General features: G+C 41.7%; 1 protein-coding gene across 3 annotated transcripts in view; it reads right to left on the reverse strand.

Annotated features, from left to right (window-relative positions):
* Nucleotides 1-864: 864 nt before the first annotated feature.
* Nucleotides 865-17,863, reverse strand: part of kcnq1.2 (potassium voltage-gated channel, KQT-like subfamily, member 1.2) — a 219,175-nt gene continuing 202,176 nt past the window's right edge. For all 3 annotated transcript variants that reach the window (XM_074634214.1, XM_074634212.1, XM_074634213.1), the window contains one exon: nucleotides 865-2,916. In XM_074634214.1, coding sequence (XP_074490315.1) covers nucleotides 2,770-2,916 — 147 coding nt within the window. In that variant the 3' untranslated portion in view covers nucleotides 865-2,769. The remainder of the gene's footprint in view (nucleotides 2,917-17,863) is intronic.

The raw sequence follows: 17,863 nt of genomic DNA on the forward strand, positions 1-17,863 counted from the left end.
GACTATTTTCATAATTTTATATGTAAGACGTGTAAATACCATAATATAAGTCTGTTTTGTGCCTATTTCCAGCAGCATAATGAAGGTTTGTTCTCTCCTGAGCGTGGCTCAGGTGGCAGGATCAAAGACAACATGGACGATGGACAAAGCTGAGAGCGTTTCATGACCTTGCGTGAGTTCCTCCTCCGCACAGACTCTGGGATTGCCAGATTTCACTGTCCAGCATGTGTGACAGTGTGTCCCTTATATTCTCCTTTTAACTGCTTCCTCAGATCCTCTTTTAGGTGGTGCTCCTGTGTACTTCTGAGATCAAACTATCGTTTGAAGTGGGGAGTCTCTCTCTCTCTCTCTCTCTCTCTTCTGTCTGTCTAGTCTTGAGATGAAAGAGGAGCACGGGGTGACACAGAGCGGCCTCTGCAGACGGAGGTAGCCATGGGGTCTCTCTTTCTCTCTTTCTTCCCTCTCTTTCTGCCAAAATCCCCCAGCAGTGATAGAAACCCTCCGGCCCATGTAGTCTCTCTGGCTAATTGAAAATGGCTTTACTCTCCTCTCTGCTCACTTCTGCTCCTGCTGTCCTCCTCCTCTCTCCTCCGGGGACGACCCTCCCTCCTTCCTCCCCTCTCTCTCTCTCTCTCTCTCTCTCACCGCTGGACCGTGCTGATCTTGGGACATCCCCAGTATTTTTTGGCCTTTGAAGGCAAATATAATTGAGTGGTAATATGAGCCGTATTCTCTTTTTCCTCTGCATGCCTCGCTCGATGGGTTATGGAATATTGAAGTTCAAAGTAGGCGCGGTGAACGTGTTATTTTTTCTTTCTCTTCCCCCCTTCGTGGTGATTGCAGTGTGAAAGGAATTTAGTGAGTTGAGGAGATTTTATTTGGATGGAAACTCCGGCCCACGGCTTACCTTGACCCAGCTCGGCTCCAGATTTGAACAAACGAGGCCCTGAAAAACTATAAGATAGGTTTCACCCTCCAACGAAAGCAAATTATGGAATAGATGAGCTGCTAATCAAATTCCTCCCGAGCCAAGAGAGCAGGCCAGAGCATAATGAAATGGATTTTTATTATGTACAGCAGAGCTACAGTGCAGAGGGTGTGCGTGAATATCATTTCCGTGCATCAGTACAACAGGAGCCTCACTCAGACAGACATGTTCCAGGTTGATAAATACAGTACAATAAGGCAATGCTTCTATTAAAAACTCTTATAAAAACTGTACAGGAGAAAACAACGGCGGATATGTATCACAATCTGCCACAAAATTCCTTTAAATACAACCACTTTATTTAATGTAAGATAAATAATATATTTTTTTAAACACTGCAAAAATATGAAAATATATAGTAGTGCAGAGAGAAGGCCTCTCCTCTCTTTTGTGTGTGCATCCGTCTCTTTGGGAACTATAATTATAGGAGGCCTTTTACTACAGTAGCTACATAGTTGAGTTATTTTCTATTTTCTACTTCCTACATGCCTCGGCGTCCTCTCAGATAAATACAGTAAGAGAGAGCATTGTCTTTTTTTATTCCAAACGCGTGCTCTCCTGATATTTCCGAAACCTTTCACACAGAATTAGTGCGCCCGCTCCTCAGAGCTCACTGTTTAAATTCTGCACATTTTCCAGTGTTTCTTTTCATTAGTCGCTCACAGTGAGTAATCTCCCCTTACCAGGAATTCAGCACTTAATTAGCTCTGCGGAGAAAAAATAATCAGAGCTTTAATGGGGCAAATTTATTTCAAATTGCACACAGCGGCGCGAGCCCCCCCGACGAGGGTAATAGAGGATATTAAGCGGGGTGGAGTGAGTGGTGCTGCTAAAAGTGTTTGAGATCGATATACGCATGAAATCAGTCAGTGAAATTCTTGGGGGCAAACTGAGAGGCCGTGCTTTAACTTATTCCTGTAACGCGGCACCGGGCCCTGTCACGGCAGTTTGGCTATTTTCATTAGCTTCACTGTAGCTGTAATCAGCACCGTGTTAGCCAACCCACCCCAGACACATTTCTTTACTTCCATTTCTTTCCTTCCGGTCCCTAACGCAGGGCAAAGTCAACAGATAATGTGCCCTTCCCTCCTCGTGTTATTCGATCACTACTAACAAACACCCGCCGCAGCCTGAGTACAGTCAGGCTGGATGGATATGTGGCTGTGGAAATAACCCAGTTGTGTACTGGGTGTGGACGGTGCCAAGATAATCAGAAGGATTCGGGGAATGCCTCTGCCACGGCTGGACTCGCAGTTTTTCCCTCTGTGACTTTGGGGAACTCGAGTGCTTTGATTGCATTACGACTTCATTACTGGGTTAGTTAGCTTTGGAATAATATTTGGAGTAGACGAATGCAGCTCAGTGACAGGCCGCACGTAGATTAACATTATCTCAGTAGTGAGATTACGAGGCTAATGTAGGGAAATTAATTCATGTAGCGTGTCGATGACTGAAGGGGAAGACTGATTATGCTGGTGTAGAAGAGGAAGCAACATTTAGAGACCAAAAAAAGAGGCAACAATCATCAGAAGGAAGAGGTTGGTTAGCCTTCTTTCTACACCGTGAGTCCCACTCTCAGGTCCCAGAGCAGCGCCAAGTGGACAATTCAAAGTTGTTCTCTTCTCAAAAGTCATTGAGAGAATTTGGGATATGGAAGAGAGGGAGGGTGTTGTGGAAGACTGAGTCCCCTCTCATGTAAGGGGGCTGTTTATGTGAACTCCTAGTCCCTTTAATCCTCCTTTGGTGACGACACCATCCCAGCGCGACCCTTCGCCGCGACATCAGAGCCCCTCGTCTTGGCTGGCACTCTTGTGTTTCTGGATGGTCACCCTGCGGATGGACGGCTTGGACGTCAGCTCCGGCTTGGGCGGAAACTGCTCCATCAGGATCCGCAGGACCGAGTCCATTTTCCGGTCCATCTGGTGGACCTGGATTTAACACGATGACAAAAGTAAAAAAAAAACAGGTTAAGTCAGCTGAATGCCTCCGGGATAAACACCGTTGAACATAAGTACAGTGCAAACCGGCGTTATGAAACAAACAGCGAGCTGTTTGTGTGCTTTTGTTTCGCATCCATCCGCCTCTTTAATATAGTCGTGATCCCGATGACAGAGCAGTACAGGGTATAATGACACGCTAGTCTGCCAGTCGCCGTCTACCTGCTAAAGCCACTCATTATAAGAGCTGTTGAGCCATATGATCCAGGAGTGGGCGGACGCACACTCACACACACACACACACACACACACAGACACACACACAGACACACACACACTCACACAGGCTGCTGTTGTTTACATGCTTCCCAACTGTAAACACAGGTGTGTCACCCAACAGAGACATCTGTGACAGGGCGCAGCCAGCCTTACCACGATGTTAACACAGATGAAAGGCTCCACCTGAGTGATGAAGGTTAACAGATAACAGACTGTCTGGTGACATTCAAATAATGAGGACGCCGGCGCACGTACACGAAGAGACACACGCATGTGCACGCTCACAGCCAGGCGACCTATTGCAAACACTTTTGTAACTTCAAAGACATTTTCTACATTTTCACATCCTCGGCCGTGGATTCACCTCTGTACTTATTTAATTTTCCCCTCCTGAAGTACAAACCAATATCCTCCGATGGCTCCAGTGGTTTCAAGAAAACCAAAGAAAATGATAAAGACGGCGCTTCGTAAATCAAAGCCTAAACAGCGAAGCACATCAAAGAGCCATAACATCTCACGCACCGGGCAGAACAGACAGATTCAGACTCCCGTCTCTGCTAGACGCTGATAGCGGACAACTCCGGCCCGACTGCGGTATTTCTGGCAGGGTACAGTCAGACAGTTAACATCAATGGCATTTTCATAGGCTTTAAGGGTACGGCCTTTCTTTCTCCCCGTCTTTTTAGTGCGTGTGCCTGATGGCCCGGACACTTTTATGGCACAGCTGGACATTTAGCAGCTATTATTGTTGTTGAAATATGAGCCATAATAGCGAGCGTAAATCTGAAGTATCAGAGAGTGTCAAAGAAAAGAATGAAATCTAATCACAGCACGCCAATAATCACTATTTATAAATAACTGAGCATTATCAAAATGTCTCATAAGATTACAGACAAATAAATTAGTTTAGCTTCTTTATTTGTTGTTTCAAGTAGGGCAGTCAATCGATTAAAATAGTTAATCACGATTAATCGCATGATTGTCCATAGTTAATCAAATTAATATGACATTTTTTATCTGTTCAAAATGTTCCTTAAAGGGAGATTTGTCAAGTATTTAATACTCTTATCAACATGGGAGTGGGCAAATATGCTGCTTTATGCAAATGTATGTATATATTTATTATTGGAAATCAATTAACAAAACAAAACAATGACAGATATTCTCCAAATATGCTCCAATCATAACATGTCAAACTGCAGCCCAACAGGCAACAACAGCTGTCAGTGTGTCAGTGTGCTGACTTGACTATGACTTGCCCCAAACTGCATGTGATTATCATAAAGTGGGCATGTCTGTAAAGGGGAGACTCGTGGGTACCCATAGAACCCATTTACATTCACATATCCTGAGGTCAGAGGTCAAGGGACCCCTTTGAAAATGGACATGACAGTTTTTCCTCGTCAAAATTTAGTTTGGAGCGTTATTTAACCTCCTTCATGACAAGCTAGTCTGACCTGGTTGATACCGATGGATTCATCAGGTTTTATAGTTTACTATGATACCAGGATCAGACTTTTCTTCTGCCTCTCTTTCGGACATTTTTCAGATTTTTTTTTTTACATTTTTATGACATTTATTTTATTTTATTTTTTTTTACATTTTTCTGACAATTTTCAGACTTTTTTTTATTTATTTATTTTTTTACATTTTTCAGATTTTTTTTGGGACATTTTTCTGAAATTTTTCGAAATGTTTTGGACATTTTTCGGACAAAACCCCTCACACATTCACATATCTGGTACTAATGGATTCATTAGGTTGTCTAGTTTCATATGATACCAGTATCTTCAATCTAGCTTTAAAACTGAGCCCGCTACAAACTAAAAATCGCAAGTTGCGTTAATGCGTTAAAGAAATGAATGTGTTAACTTTGACAGCTCTATACAAAAGGTTTGTTTTTTAGACTTGTGTGCATCTACGGTTAAAGATAACACAAATCGTGAACCTAAGGTCACGTGCTAGTACACTGGCTGCTTGAGTGACTCGCCTTTCATGTAAACTCTGCCCATAACATAACGATTCGGTCAGACATATACAGAATGACAGCAAGAATTGTTTCATTTTGACACTTACTGCTGCGGTTTCCTGATATTTCACCGTCCACAGTGCTTTTCCTCTGAGATTGTACCATGACCTAAATAGTTGTGCTAAGTAGACGAAGCACGCGCTGGGCCCGGATAAAGCTTAGAGAATAATAGGCTATCATAAACATGTTGGGCAGTAATCTACAGACTTATCAACATTCTCGTTGGAGCTTAAAATGGATCAGGAATTCCTCCTGCTGCGTTTTCTGAAAGGAGCGGCCCGGGGGGGGAACCGCAGAGAGACAAGGAAAACATTATTAGACAGGCGTGTTGCAAACACACAGCACTTATTTATCACCACTGATTATGTGTATATATCTGTGTACTTATGGATGTGGGTGAGAGATTGTGCAAGTGCATGGATGTGTCAGTGGTGGTTGTGAGCTTGTGTGTTGAAAGAATATGTGCTTCCAAGTCAGGGTGTAGGTGAAAGAGATGGTGTGATCACAAACGAGAGCGTGAAGTAAGAGAGAAAGAACATTTGAGTTTTTAGTTAGTGGTCACGGGTTATTTTAAGGCCGCAGCTTGTACTGTCTGTTATGCAAATGTCCTTTTATGAGTCCTACAGTCAGCTGGCGTTGGTGACGGTCTACTTGTACCCACTGTTCCTCTTTGCTAACACACTTTATTACTGTGTTTGACATACTGTACTGTATGTTGTCATGATTTGTGAGACTTTTCCTTTTGCCACATTACATAACTTTGACGCTTACGACGGATCCTTGCAGCTATCGGTCAGCTCTATAAGCTGGAAATGACATATAAAATGACATTTAGCCATTACAGCTGATAAATGCTGCTATTTTGCATTTGATTGAATATGGTTTAATTGTGTAGTTAGTTATAATTTATACGAGGTATTGAGAAGGTATCTTGTTCAGCCTGTGTAGAGTGTAAATGCTGGCGTTGGGTGTCACCGCTGCTGTGTCATATAAACACATGTGATCCAGTGACAGGTGATGCTCCAGCTGTCCCCCGACCCTCCCTCTGACCACAGACAACACATGATGGGACAGTCACAGGCAGGGCTGACGCTGTCACAAACACCGGACACCAAGTGTCTTTTTAATATGGTCGCTTTATGTTAAGTTCAGTTTTTCACTTTAGTCAATTCAAGATGTTCGCAGTATTTCTAAATGTGTTTAAATGTATTTAAAATATGGGAGATCCCTTTCTTTTCTCTCTTTTTTTCCTCCAATTTCTGAACTAACTGAATAAAATGTGAACTATCCTCCAACCCAGATATGTATATTATCTTTATCATCGGACAAAAGGAATATAGAAGACCTCTATCACACCAATACTGAATGTAAATAAACACGCGTAAAAAAAAGTATTTCTTGGACTCACCCTCGAACAATGCATGACACAAACGGCTGCAACTGATGATTTTATTAATTTGTGAATAATCTATTTTTTAAGTAATCGATTTATTGTTTAATCTATAAATTGTGAAAAATGCCCTTCACAATTTCCCTAAGATGTGAGCAACAAACAATTTCAAATCGCTTGTTTTGTCCAACCAATGATCAAAAACCCAAATATATTTATTAATAATGTTATAAAAGAGAGAAAAGTGGAAAAATCCTCACATTTGGGAGGCTGACATCAGAGAATAAGTGGTATTATTATCTAAAAAATTGAAATACGAAATAGGTGAGATGGGCCGTGGGAACAAAAAGGAATATTGAAACAAATTGAATTCACCAAGACAGCTTTAACGAGCAACACAAGTACATTATCTATTTGATCTTTGAACTGTATTTCATGTACTTCCAGTCATCACAGCGACTGGCGGAGACACGAAGTAGCGAGACGCCGGTGGGGAGGACACAGAGCTGCTGTTCACACAGGAACACCCTTCCTGATCACCTTCCTGCCCTCCCCTGGGGCTGTTTGTCTGTTATCTGGTTCACTACAACAAACGCTGAAGTATACAAGAAGACAAACACGCACATAAATACAGCGTGTACACAGACTTGTTTGTCACCTAGCAAATAACAAATAAACAAGGAGCGAACTGAAGGACAACATCCTTGTCAGAAGATTAGAATTGAGGCCAGAGGGCTTCAGTGTAATAATGCAAAACTACTAAAGAGGTGCAGCGAGTAAACAACTTAGTGACACCACCACCGGCTAAAATTGTCACTAGTCTAAACAACAGTTTGTCCTGCAAAGTAAACAACTAAAATGTGTCATGTCAACAGCTAACCTAATGAATTCATGGTGCTCAGAATAGAACCTGACTTCTCCAATTTGGTTAGTAACGTTTCATGATAAGAATCGTCCTATAAATACAGGTACATGCATGAAATGTGACCTCTGCATTGAACCCATCCTCAGCATTTAAGAGCAGTGGGGCTGCCGTAAAGCACCCGGGGAATAAGATGAAATAAAGCAGATAAGATCAGCTCTATTATCCCTGCAGGGACTTTTTTTTTGTAGACACTAAAGCTGCAGCACAAAGGGAAATAAAAGTAACAGCACACGTCAGATATACATTACGTCACAGATTAGTCACAGTTTGCTTTCTAAATCTTCCTGCAGACTCACTGCAAAAATGCTGTGCAGCACACGCACACAACTTTACTTCTAATTCTACTGAAGATGCAGACGTCTCCAGAGATGTATTCTATATGTCTGAATTTTGTGAAATATTTAAAAAAAGGATGCACAAGACAACTGGAATATAGTGTCTCACTGCTCAAAGTTAAGGCGATAATAATGCATCAATGCAAATTCATTTTTAAGGCAACAAATTTCTTTAATGCAATCAAACTTTCAGAGGTTATAGTGGCTCAGTTTTAAAGCTAGAGTGAAGATACTGGTATCATATGAAACTATAAAACCTAAAGAATCCATCGGTACCAACCATGTCATATAAATTTTGGCGAAGAAAAACTGTCATGTCCATTTTCAAAGGGGTCCCTTGACCTCTGACCTCCAGATCAGTGAATGTAAATGGGTTCTATGGGTACCCACGAGTCTCCCCTTTACAGACATGCCCACTTTATGATAATCACATGCAGTTTGGGGCAAGTCATAGTCAAGTCAGCACACTGACACACTGACAGCTGTTGTTGCCTGTTGGGCTGCAGTTTGCCATGTTATGATTTGAGCATATTGTTTTATACTAAATGCAGTACCTGTGAGGGTCTCTGGACAATATCTGTCATTGTTTTGTGTTGATAATTGATTTCCAATAATAAATATATACACACATTTGCATAAAGCAGCATATTTGTCAACTCCCGTGTTGATAAGAGGATTAAATACTTGACAAATCTCCCTTTAAGGAACATTTTGAACAGATAAAAAGTGTCAGATTAATTTGATTAACTGTAGACAATCATGCGATTAATCATGATTAAACATTTTAATTTGATTGACAGCCCTAGTTTGAATATTTTACTTAGTGTACAGTAAGCAACATATAGCTGTAATATTGAATGTTGTTTCAGCAAGTAGATACAGAACATATACTGAATACACACCGTCATACAACTAGAAAATATACTTTTTTCTCTTAAGACTTAAGTAGAAATTTAAGAGGAAAATCAGAGTTCAAGAGGTCAATACCTTGTCACAATGTCAAAAGAGAAGACAAGAGAAGAGAAGAGAAGAGAAGAGAAGAGAAGAGAAGAGAAGAGAAGAGGAGAGAAGAGGAGAGGAGAGGAGAGGAGAGGAGAGGAGAGGAGAGGAGAGAAGAGAAGAGAAGAGAAGAGAAGAGAAGAGAAGAGAAGAGAAGAGAAGAGAAGAGAAGAGGCGTCTTCTTTACTATGAATGTCATTAATTCACACACAGTTTATCCCGAGCTGGCCTGTGCCGCCGATAGAGCGATTCACACTGCCATCTGTTGGAGAGTTATAAAGCCTCATGGAGGAAAGCTTGGGGCTGCTATCGCTGCATTCTCTGGTTCGTGTAATTAATTCTGCCATCGCATAATTACTGACATGACATGCAGGATGGATAAGAGATACTGGATGAGATAAACTGTGGGGGTTATGTGGTATCCTTGACATGTACTGAATGGTAATTAGGTGTTGTGAAGTGGTGGAAAACAAGGCCGGTATGCACATGAATAGTGCAGTAGCCTTCCTTTGAACAGTCGATACACGGACGCCGAGCACGTAGGCAAACAAAAACACAGTGACTCACTTTGACACATCTATCTCCTCTTCTCTTTGACAGTCCCCTTGAGGAGGACTAAGGGATGAAAAGGAGGGAAAATACAAGGAGAGTAGAGTAGAGGAGACAGAGGTGCAGGCCTGCCAAAAGGAAAGACCACCAGCTCCAGGAATGTCTTGGCATCTGCGTATACGACCAGGCCTCGCTATTCAACAAATCAAGATTCTCGTCATTGAAATGCTCTCAATCGCACGAGACAATGGGAGACATAGCCGGGGACAGAAAGAGCGATAAGACGAGAGGAAAACAATCAGCACAGGTCAGCGTCCTCGCATGCTGCAGTGAATGTGTAATGTGTTTTCCCACCGTCGTGACCTCAAAAGGCCCGCTGCTGCTTCAACCTGTGTAACACCAGACGATTTAACAGCGTCATTCTTCCTTTGTTATGGCTGCGTCTACTTACATGGCACTACCATGACTCACCGAATGTTCACTCCAATTGGAAAAGACTTCTTTAATATCCCACTGGGGCCTTTGGATGATAAAGTAAAGGGTTTAAAATGCTGTTATTTATTGAAGTCCATTTCCTTTGTTTTAAACCAGGGGTCAGAAACCTTTACTATCAAAAGAGCCTTTTTAGGCAAAAAAAAAATCTGTCTGGAGCCGCAAAACATTTGATCATTGTGATGAAGGTAACACAGTTTATAGTCTAAGTATATAGTATATAAGTCTAATGCAGTGAGGGCCAAAGAGCAAATGTACTACGCAGTATTAAGGACACATTGAGAGGCCACGAAGATTTCAAGAATAAAGTCATAACTAAACGAGAAAAAAGAAAATAACACGTAAAATTACTACTTTATAATATTATGACTTTATTCTCATAATACTAAGACTTTTTTCTTTTAAACTTCTGACTTTGTTTTCATAATATTACAACTTTTTTCTCGTAAACCTATGACTTTGTTCTCGTGATATGACTTTATTCTCGAAATCTCTGATTATTTTTTTTTCCTCAATGTGGCCCTAACACTCCGTCGTACCACAGACCTACAACAATGATTAATAAAAAATTAAAATGTAAACAAAAAAAAAGTTTTAAAAACCCACAGGGAGCCACTGGAGAGGGGCTAAAGAGACGCATGTGGCTCCGGAGCCGCAGGTTGCAGACCCCTGTTTTAAACTTTCTTAATTTTGATGTCTGATGTGGAGCCATCTAAACTCACAAGTCCAGGGAAGAAAAGCTTTCCACATTTACTCAAGACCAGACAAAACGTCTTATGCAACAGTGAGAACAACAGTCTAAATACACCAGTACTTCACGGTTGTACCCTGGGGAGTTTTCTTGTAAACTAATAAATTTGTTTCTTACCAAAATATTTTGTGCGTATCCTTGAGACGTAGAAAACCTGTTGAATGCATTTCCTTCCAAATAAAACATTTGCAATGCCAGTTTTGGGGATATTTAGGAACCTGCATTGTTTACATTCACATTTAGTGGCCAGCTGTCTTCTTCTTCTTCTTCTATATCTTTTGGCACATTATTACATTTCCCATGTAAAACTATTGGCAGGAATGTCGTTGAATGCATGTGGTTGCATTGAAATGGATACCTGCTTTTAAAAACATTGCTCCAAAGCTCCACTAGTGGTCAAAAAAAAAAATCACCAGGGTACCTGTAAAGGAAGACATTTAATTAACCCGTTTCCAGCCTCGGCAGGCATCTGTTTTCAGCGAAAAAGCTCTGATAAAACCATCTTACACCACTCGCCCGTCACCAAACTGTGGCCGACCCGCAGCTAAAAGGAGAGAGAACATCGGACTTCAACAGGTTGCCAGAAACATGATTCCAAACGAAGTTGCACATTCGCCATGTAAACTTTTTAAGGTGATAATATGTCAATGTTGTGTTTAAAGCTTGTTCTGCTGCCCCCAAGTGACCAAAACATCTATTAATACTGCTCTAAATAAGTAATAGCACTCCATTCAAACTCAGATGTTGGATGCTCTCATTTCCTGTTTGTCAGCTGCTGTCTCAAACAGCCTGCAGGTTAAAGGTAACGAGCAGGTCGGGGAGAGATATGGCAGCAATGGTGGAGCGAGCTATAGAGTGAATGAAGAGAGGGAGCGGCGTTTGTGAGAATAAAGCAGTGAGTCAGAGACACAAAACGTTATTTTCTGATTGTTTCATGGCGGTCAAAACACAAATAAACACACAACTAACTTCACAGAAACCCTGCGGGAAGGTGCCGAGTTGCCGGATTTCATCCTGCGAGCTTCATCCTGACCGCTGTGACTCAACGCTGCTCTCGGTCAAACTGCTGACACACACCAATCAGGCCAGCGCACAGCAGATGAGCAGTGGGATCACTGGAGCACATGCACATATAACACAACCCGTTCTCATCCGTCAAACAGGGCCGCCACGTATCTGACAGAGTGAAAGGGGGACTTGTGAGTCGGTATCAGAAGCCGAGGGGCGTGACATGATATTTGACGACCTGAACGGGTTACACACCCTGCGTGCTGTTATTGGCTGGGGGTTACACCCCCACGTGGGGTCCAAATGCTGTTTGCAGACGCCCAGAAACGCCCCAAACACAGTAAAATAATAATAAAAAGAGAACATCCAGGCAGAGGGCAGGGTCTGGTCTCTGCAGATACAGACACTACCACACACCTCTAGTAGGTCATAAGAGAGTGGTCATTTCCAGTAATGTTCCAACAGCAACAGGTCAGTTCAGGTGAAGTACTCTGTATAGATCTCCTGTGTAGCTTACCCAGACTGGCTGCCTGCTCTTTGTGTTTCACCTACACTCACACACACACACACACACACACATGCGATCCAGCGTTTTGCTCGCAACACAATGGTCAATGCAGAAAAAGCAACAGAGGGTGTACACACTGGCCTCGCTGGTGGGCCAATAACAAGCTAGTATTACACAGAGGTCATCATTATCATCGCCGTGACAGGGCTGCATGAATGGAGAATGGAGATCAGGGAGGATGGAGGAGGGAGGGGAGGGGAGGAAGGGGAGAGGCCAGAAAGAGAGAGTAAAAGGAAGAGAGGGAAATTAAAAACACGCCAGAACAAAAGGAAAATAAATTTGAAATTTGAAAGCTGGAAAAAATAGGACACTGGTGGCTTTTGTCTCCGGGAGTTGTCAAAAGAATAAATCAGGTTTTTTTAAAACATTACATTGTAGACTCTGAGATGTGACGTTTAAATGCAGGTCATAGAAATCCACCTTTACTTTACTCTATGGGAGGTTTGTGACATTAAGCTGAAATGCTTTTAGTTTGTGTACACTTTACCTCAGGTCTCTCCTTCTAGCGCTGCTCAATTATGGCAAACATCATAATCACAATTATTTTTAGTCAATATTGAGATCACGATTATTTAACACGATTACTCATTGACTTTGGAAACATGAGCATTTATTTTCTTGAACTTTAAATATAATTCAACTGAAAAACAAATGAAAAAAAAGATAAATAAAATACATATATATAATTTATTTTACTTATATAATCTTTTCATTATTTTTTTATTAGTTTTTAAGTTAATTATTTTTTATATTATTTATTTAAATGTGTATATATAAATAATTAATATAAAAATAATAAATATAAATAAATTAGATAAAAATAAATAAGATCAAATATGTTGTAATGTTTGTGCACTTCCACAACAAACCTACCTCAATGTATAAAGTAATATCTAAAGATAAATCATAGTATAACTGCCACAACCTACTGAAAACTACTAAACATAAATATTCAATATATAAAATAATATATAAAAATTAATTAGATCCAAAAAAAAAAAATCAAATGTGTCGTACTGCACTGCCACAACCTACTGAACACTCCTAGACGTATATTCAACATTTTGGTAAACTATATTCAACATATTCCAGTCAGTAACTCAGAGGAAACGGGTGAAAGTGCACCGCTGAAAAGGAAAGGCGCGGCACACTGGATAAATAACACAAGACAGAACGAGACCATCGTTGCCAAACAGAATGAGGCACAATAATTGTTCTCTCTTGATTATCTTGTTCATGATTGTTGGAAGCCAAAATTGAAAATAAAATCTGATTAATCTCCTTCACTGACACATCCATACCGAGTATTACCACGGCTGATAGGATGAATCCTCCACTCCACTCGTTTTTGCTTCAGACTTTTAAATTGAGAAAACGTGGCAGCTAATCTGGAAACAGTATTTAATTCCTCTTAGATTTCGAGCCGATGCAGTTGCATCATCCAGTGAAGCTTGTTTATGATTTTAAGAGTCTCGTCAGTGAGTCGTGTCATCACCACTTAGCTGCTGAGCTCAGTTGATGCTCGCTGTGTATTTTACAAATCGGGGTCTTGTATCAGTAACTGAATTTGCTAGATTTAGGATGGCTTCACTTTCTTATTCTCCTACAAAAAATTTGCCAGCATGTCATTTACGATTACTCACAATTTAACTCAGAGCTGCTACAGGTTCCCAATGTCTAATTTCAGAGGTTTTTCATGGAGCTTTTGAACAAAAGATCTTGGTAATGACCAACATCTGTGATTCTGGTGCCTTTTCTCTTATCATTTACTTACAGAATATTAACCAACAGACCGCCGCTGTCATATCGTGCTATAAAACACAGCCTTTGTTATCATCTTCAGAAGAGGTGGGGATACAGATGCACACTGTGCCGTGTATATAATGAATGCACGACACGCAAACTGACCCCACGTCTTCTCACGGCCTTAAAAACAGCACAAGCTTGACCGAAGAAATGCTCTAAAATGTTCAAAGGAACCTTGTAAAATCAAATGTTTAAAAAAAGAAACCACACAGATAAACAACGTGAGAGAGAAGGAGAGAAGAGGTGTGTGATACGTTTTATGACAAGCATGTGCCAGCGGTTAAGAGAGGCCAGAGGAGGAGGAGGTGGATGGAAGGATGGAAGGATGAAAGATGGAGGAGAGAAAGGAGAGGAGGACAGTCAGAAAAACTTCAAAAGGCTCTGGTGGCCTTTATTAACAGTTTGTTTTTGCTGCCTTGTGAGTGTGCTGAGTCATCTCCTGGGCTCTTGAGAGGAGAGGAGAGGAGAGGAGAGGAGAGGAGAGGAGGACGTTGTGAACCATGATTATGAAATGTGATAGCATCTCATTATTGATGTGTTTGTGTCACTGGGTGCAGCTTTCATGAAAGAGCGTGGGTAATGTGTTTGAATGTGAGACTGCATGAATGTGAAGGGGGTGTCATTTAGGGAATTATTAGTTTGTATATTTTTGGAGTTTGTGTGTCTGTGTGGCTTTGTGCGTTCGAGTTCAGGCTTCCTGCTGCAGCCCTGATATAAAATTCCACGACTTTTCCAAGACAACTAAATAGGAGCTCTACCATGACCTTAAAATGTTCTTCCTCTCTGGTTTCTAAAGGGCTCAACAGTCTGGTTTCCATAAGAGCGGCTCAAAAACCACCAGCTAATGCAATGAATGTGTGAAAATGTCAGTCTGGTCCATTCATGTGACCTGTTTGTAAAACTTCCCCTGGAGAATTTATTAATATCCTTCCTTTCTTGAGTGCACCTTGTGATACGACAGTGTGTAGTAACACTTTGTTCGTGCATCCTCAAAGTGTGCATTCATACGAGGTGAGCCGGGGTCACGCTTTTGCAAGTCGAGCGAGAACGAGAAAGAGGGAGAGCGAGAACGACAGGCTGCGTGAATGAATCCTAAACCAACGTGTCAGCTGGACTCAAATTCACCAACCCGACGAGCAAAAACCGAGCCGCTCCACCAGCGGCCTCGGTGCCAGCTGGAAAACAGAGCTAGCCCCGGCTCAGATTCACCACGGGCCGCGCCGCTGCCAAGGAGAATGGATTCACTTTAACGCTGGCAGATACAATATGTTCTTTGTATTTGTAAAAGCAGGAGAAAGAGATGGACAGAGAGAGAGAGAGGGAGAGAGGGAGAGGAGAGGAGAGAGTAAGAAGAAACGAAGGGTGAGGCTGGATGGCAGCAGTGTGGACGGATTGGTTCTGGGACTGAGAGAGGGAGAAGGAGGAGGGAGTGAAAGAGGGAAATGGTGGTTATGTTTTAAAGAACAGGAAACCGAGCGAGAGCACCTGACGCACATGATAAGTATCAAGGGCTGCGCCACGTGCCGCTAAACTGCAGCCAAAGCTCTTTTCTGCAGGGTGGTGGTGGTGGTGGTGGTGATGGTGGTGTGTTGAAGGAGAAGGGGGTGTGTACCGGCTAATCTCTCTTCTGAGTGGGCGCGCACTCAAAGCTGCTTTTGTTTCTGAGGGCTACTTTCACGAGGACGTACAATCCCCCCGCGTCCACTCCTCCCCTCCTCCTCTACTTCTCTTTTTTTCCCCTTTTTATCTCTCCGTTGTTCAGAGCACACTCCTTCTCCCTGAAACACGGTGGGTGTTTTATTTGATTTACTGATCATTCTGTTTGGACATGACTTCGAGAGAGAGAAAGTGTGTGTGCATACGTGCATGTGTGAATACCCCCGTGTGTCCGTGTGTGTCCATACGTACATTTGGGAAACACTGATGGTCTTTCATGTTGTAAGAAGGTAAAAAAAAAAGCCATAAATCATAGAGACCAGTTGGACGCGGGAGATGCTTTGATGTCGCGTTGGAGGCGCATTAGCGTTTTTCACGTTGAGAGATGTGAGGGCCGGGGAAATGTTACCGCAAACAAAATAAATGTGCAGCATAAACAAGCCAAAAGAGATGAATTATGAGGAGGCTGCCAGGAGATGAAGCCGCTGTCAGCTCGGAGGAACACGGGCGTGGGCGAGGGAATGCTTTTAGAGTTTCGCTCCCCTGTGTGTAGGAGAGAGATACTTGTAAGTACCACAAGAATACGTTGGTAGTTACATTGAAAACATGATGAAAATATGTAACATAAATACCAAACATGAGCCTTGAAATAGACTGGAACAGAAACCCTAATGATGTTTGTATTTGTTAAAAAACTGAATAGAAAAAAACACCAGGGCTGTCACAGTTAACGGGATACTAAGACGTTAACGCAAATTAGTTTTAATGCCACTAGAAGGAGGTTAATTAACGCTGCAAACTTGCGCTAGATTTTGTCGAGGAAAAACTGGTATGACCATTTTATAAAGGGGTCCCTTAACCTCTGACCTCCAGATATGTGAATGTAAATGGGTTCTATGGGTACCCACGAGTCTCCCCTTTACAGACATGCCCACTTTATGATAATCACATGCAGTGTGGGGCAAGTCATAGTCAAGTCAGCACACTGACACACTGACAGCTGTTGTTGCCTGTTGGGCTGCAGTTTGCCATGTTATGATTTGAGCACATTGTTTTATATCAAATGCAGTACCTGTGAGGGTTTCTGGACAATATCTGTCATTGTTTTGTGTTGTTAACTGATTTCCAATAATAAATATATACATATGTTTGCATAAAGCAGCACTTTTGTCCACTCCCATGTTGATAAGAGGATTAAATACTTGACAAGTCTCCCTTTAAGATACATTTTGAACAGATAAAAAATGTGCGATTAATTTGTGATTAATTGAAATTACATATTTTAATCGATTGACAGACCTAAAAAAATATTTGTAAGTATCATTAGAATATGTTGGTATTGTATACTGTACTGGTACTGTATATAGACTGGAGAAGAAACCCTAATTATGTTTGTATTTGTTGAAAAAACTAGATAGAAAAAATACCAAAAATATTACATAGATCTAACAGAAATCATTTTTAATTTAATGTGTGATTGTTATTATTCTGTAAATTCAATTCTCAGAATTTGCCAAATGTTAACTTATACTAGTGGGGTCAAAGTTTGAACAAGTTGATGAAATACAAAAACAAACTCATGTCCAATCATCTCCAAGTGAAACCCATGAACACGTCAACCTCCTCCGACCTGTTTCCAGGACGCTGTCACCAAACAGCGAATCGATAAAAGCACTCAAAATGGTTTTTAGCACGTAAAGTAAAAGTAAACACACTGGAGAGGAGAGGAGAGGAGAGGAGAGGAGAGGAGAGGAGAGGAGAGGAGAGGGTGGAGGGAATAAGCAGTTGCCTGATGGACCATTTGTCCTCAGAGACAGCTGGACATGATCTGCTCCTAACTGGTCCCCAGTGCGGTCGGTGGCCCTCGTGAGGACAGAACACGGCGTCGCACACATTTCACCACGTTCATTTACGTCCACATAAACAATAAAAATCTGCCTGTTTCACAACACACACATCAACATGAATACATACTGTAAATATATATGTATGTAAGTCTGCGGTTATTTAAGGCCTCTTCTCTTCTCGGAACTATTTCAACACATCCGATGAAGCCAAACACTAATGTTTCTTCATCGCGGGCTCTAATGTGGGAGGATGAATGGCCGCCACGTGACTCAATCGGGACAGTTTGATTACATTCCCCCCCTG

This window comes from Sebastes fasciatus, chromosome 4 (assembly GCF_043250625.1).
Source record: "Sebastes fasciatus isolate fSebFas1 chromosome 4, fSebFas1.pri, whole genome shotgun sequence".
Taxonomy (NCBI): Eukaryota; Metazoa; Chordata; class Actinopteri; order Perciformes; family Sebastidae; genus Sebastes; species Sebastes fasciatus.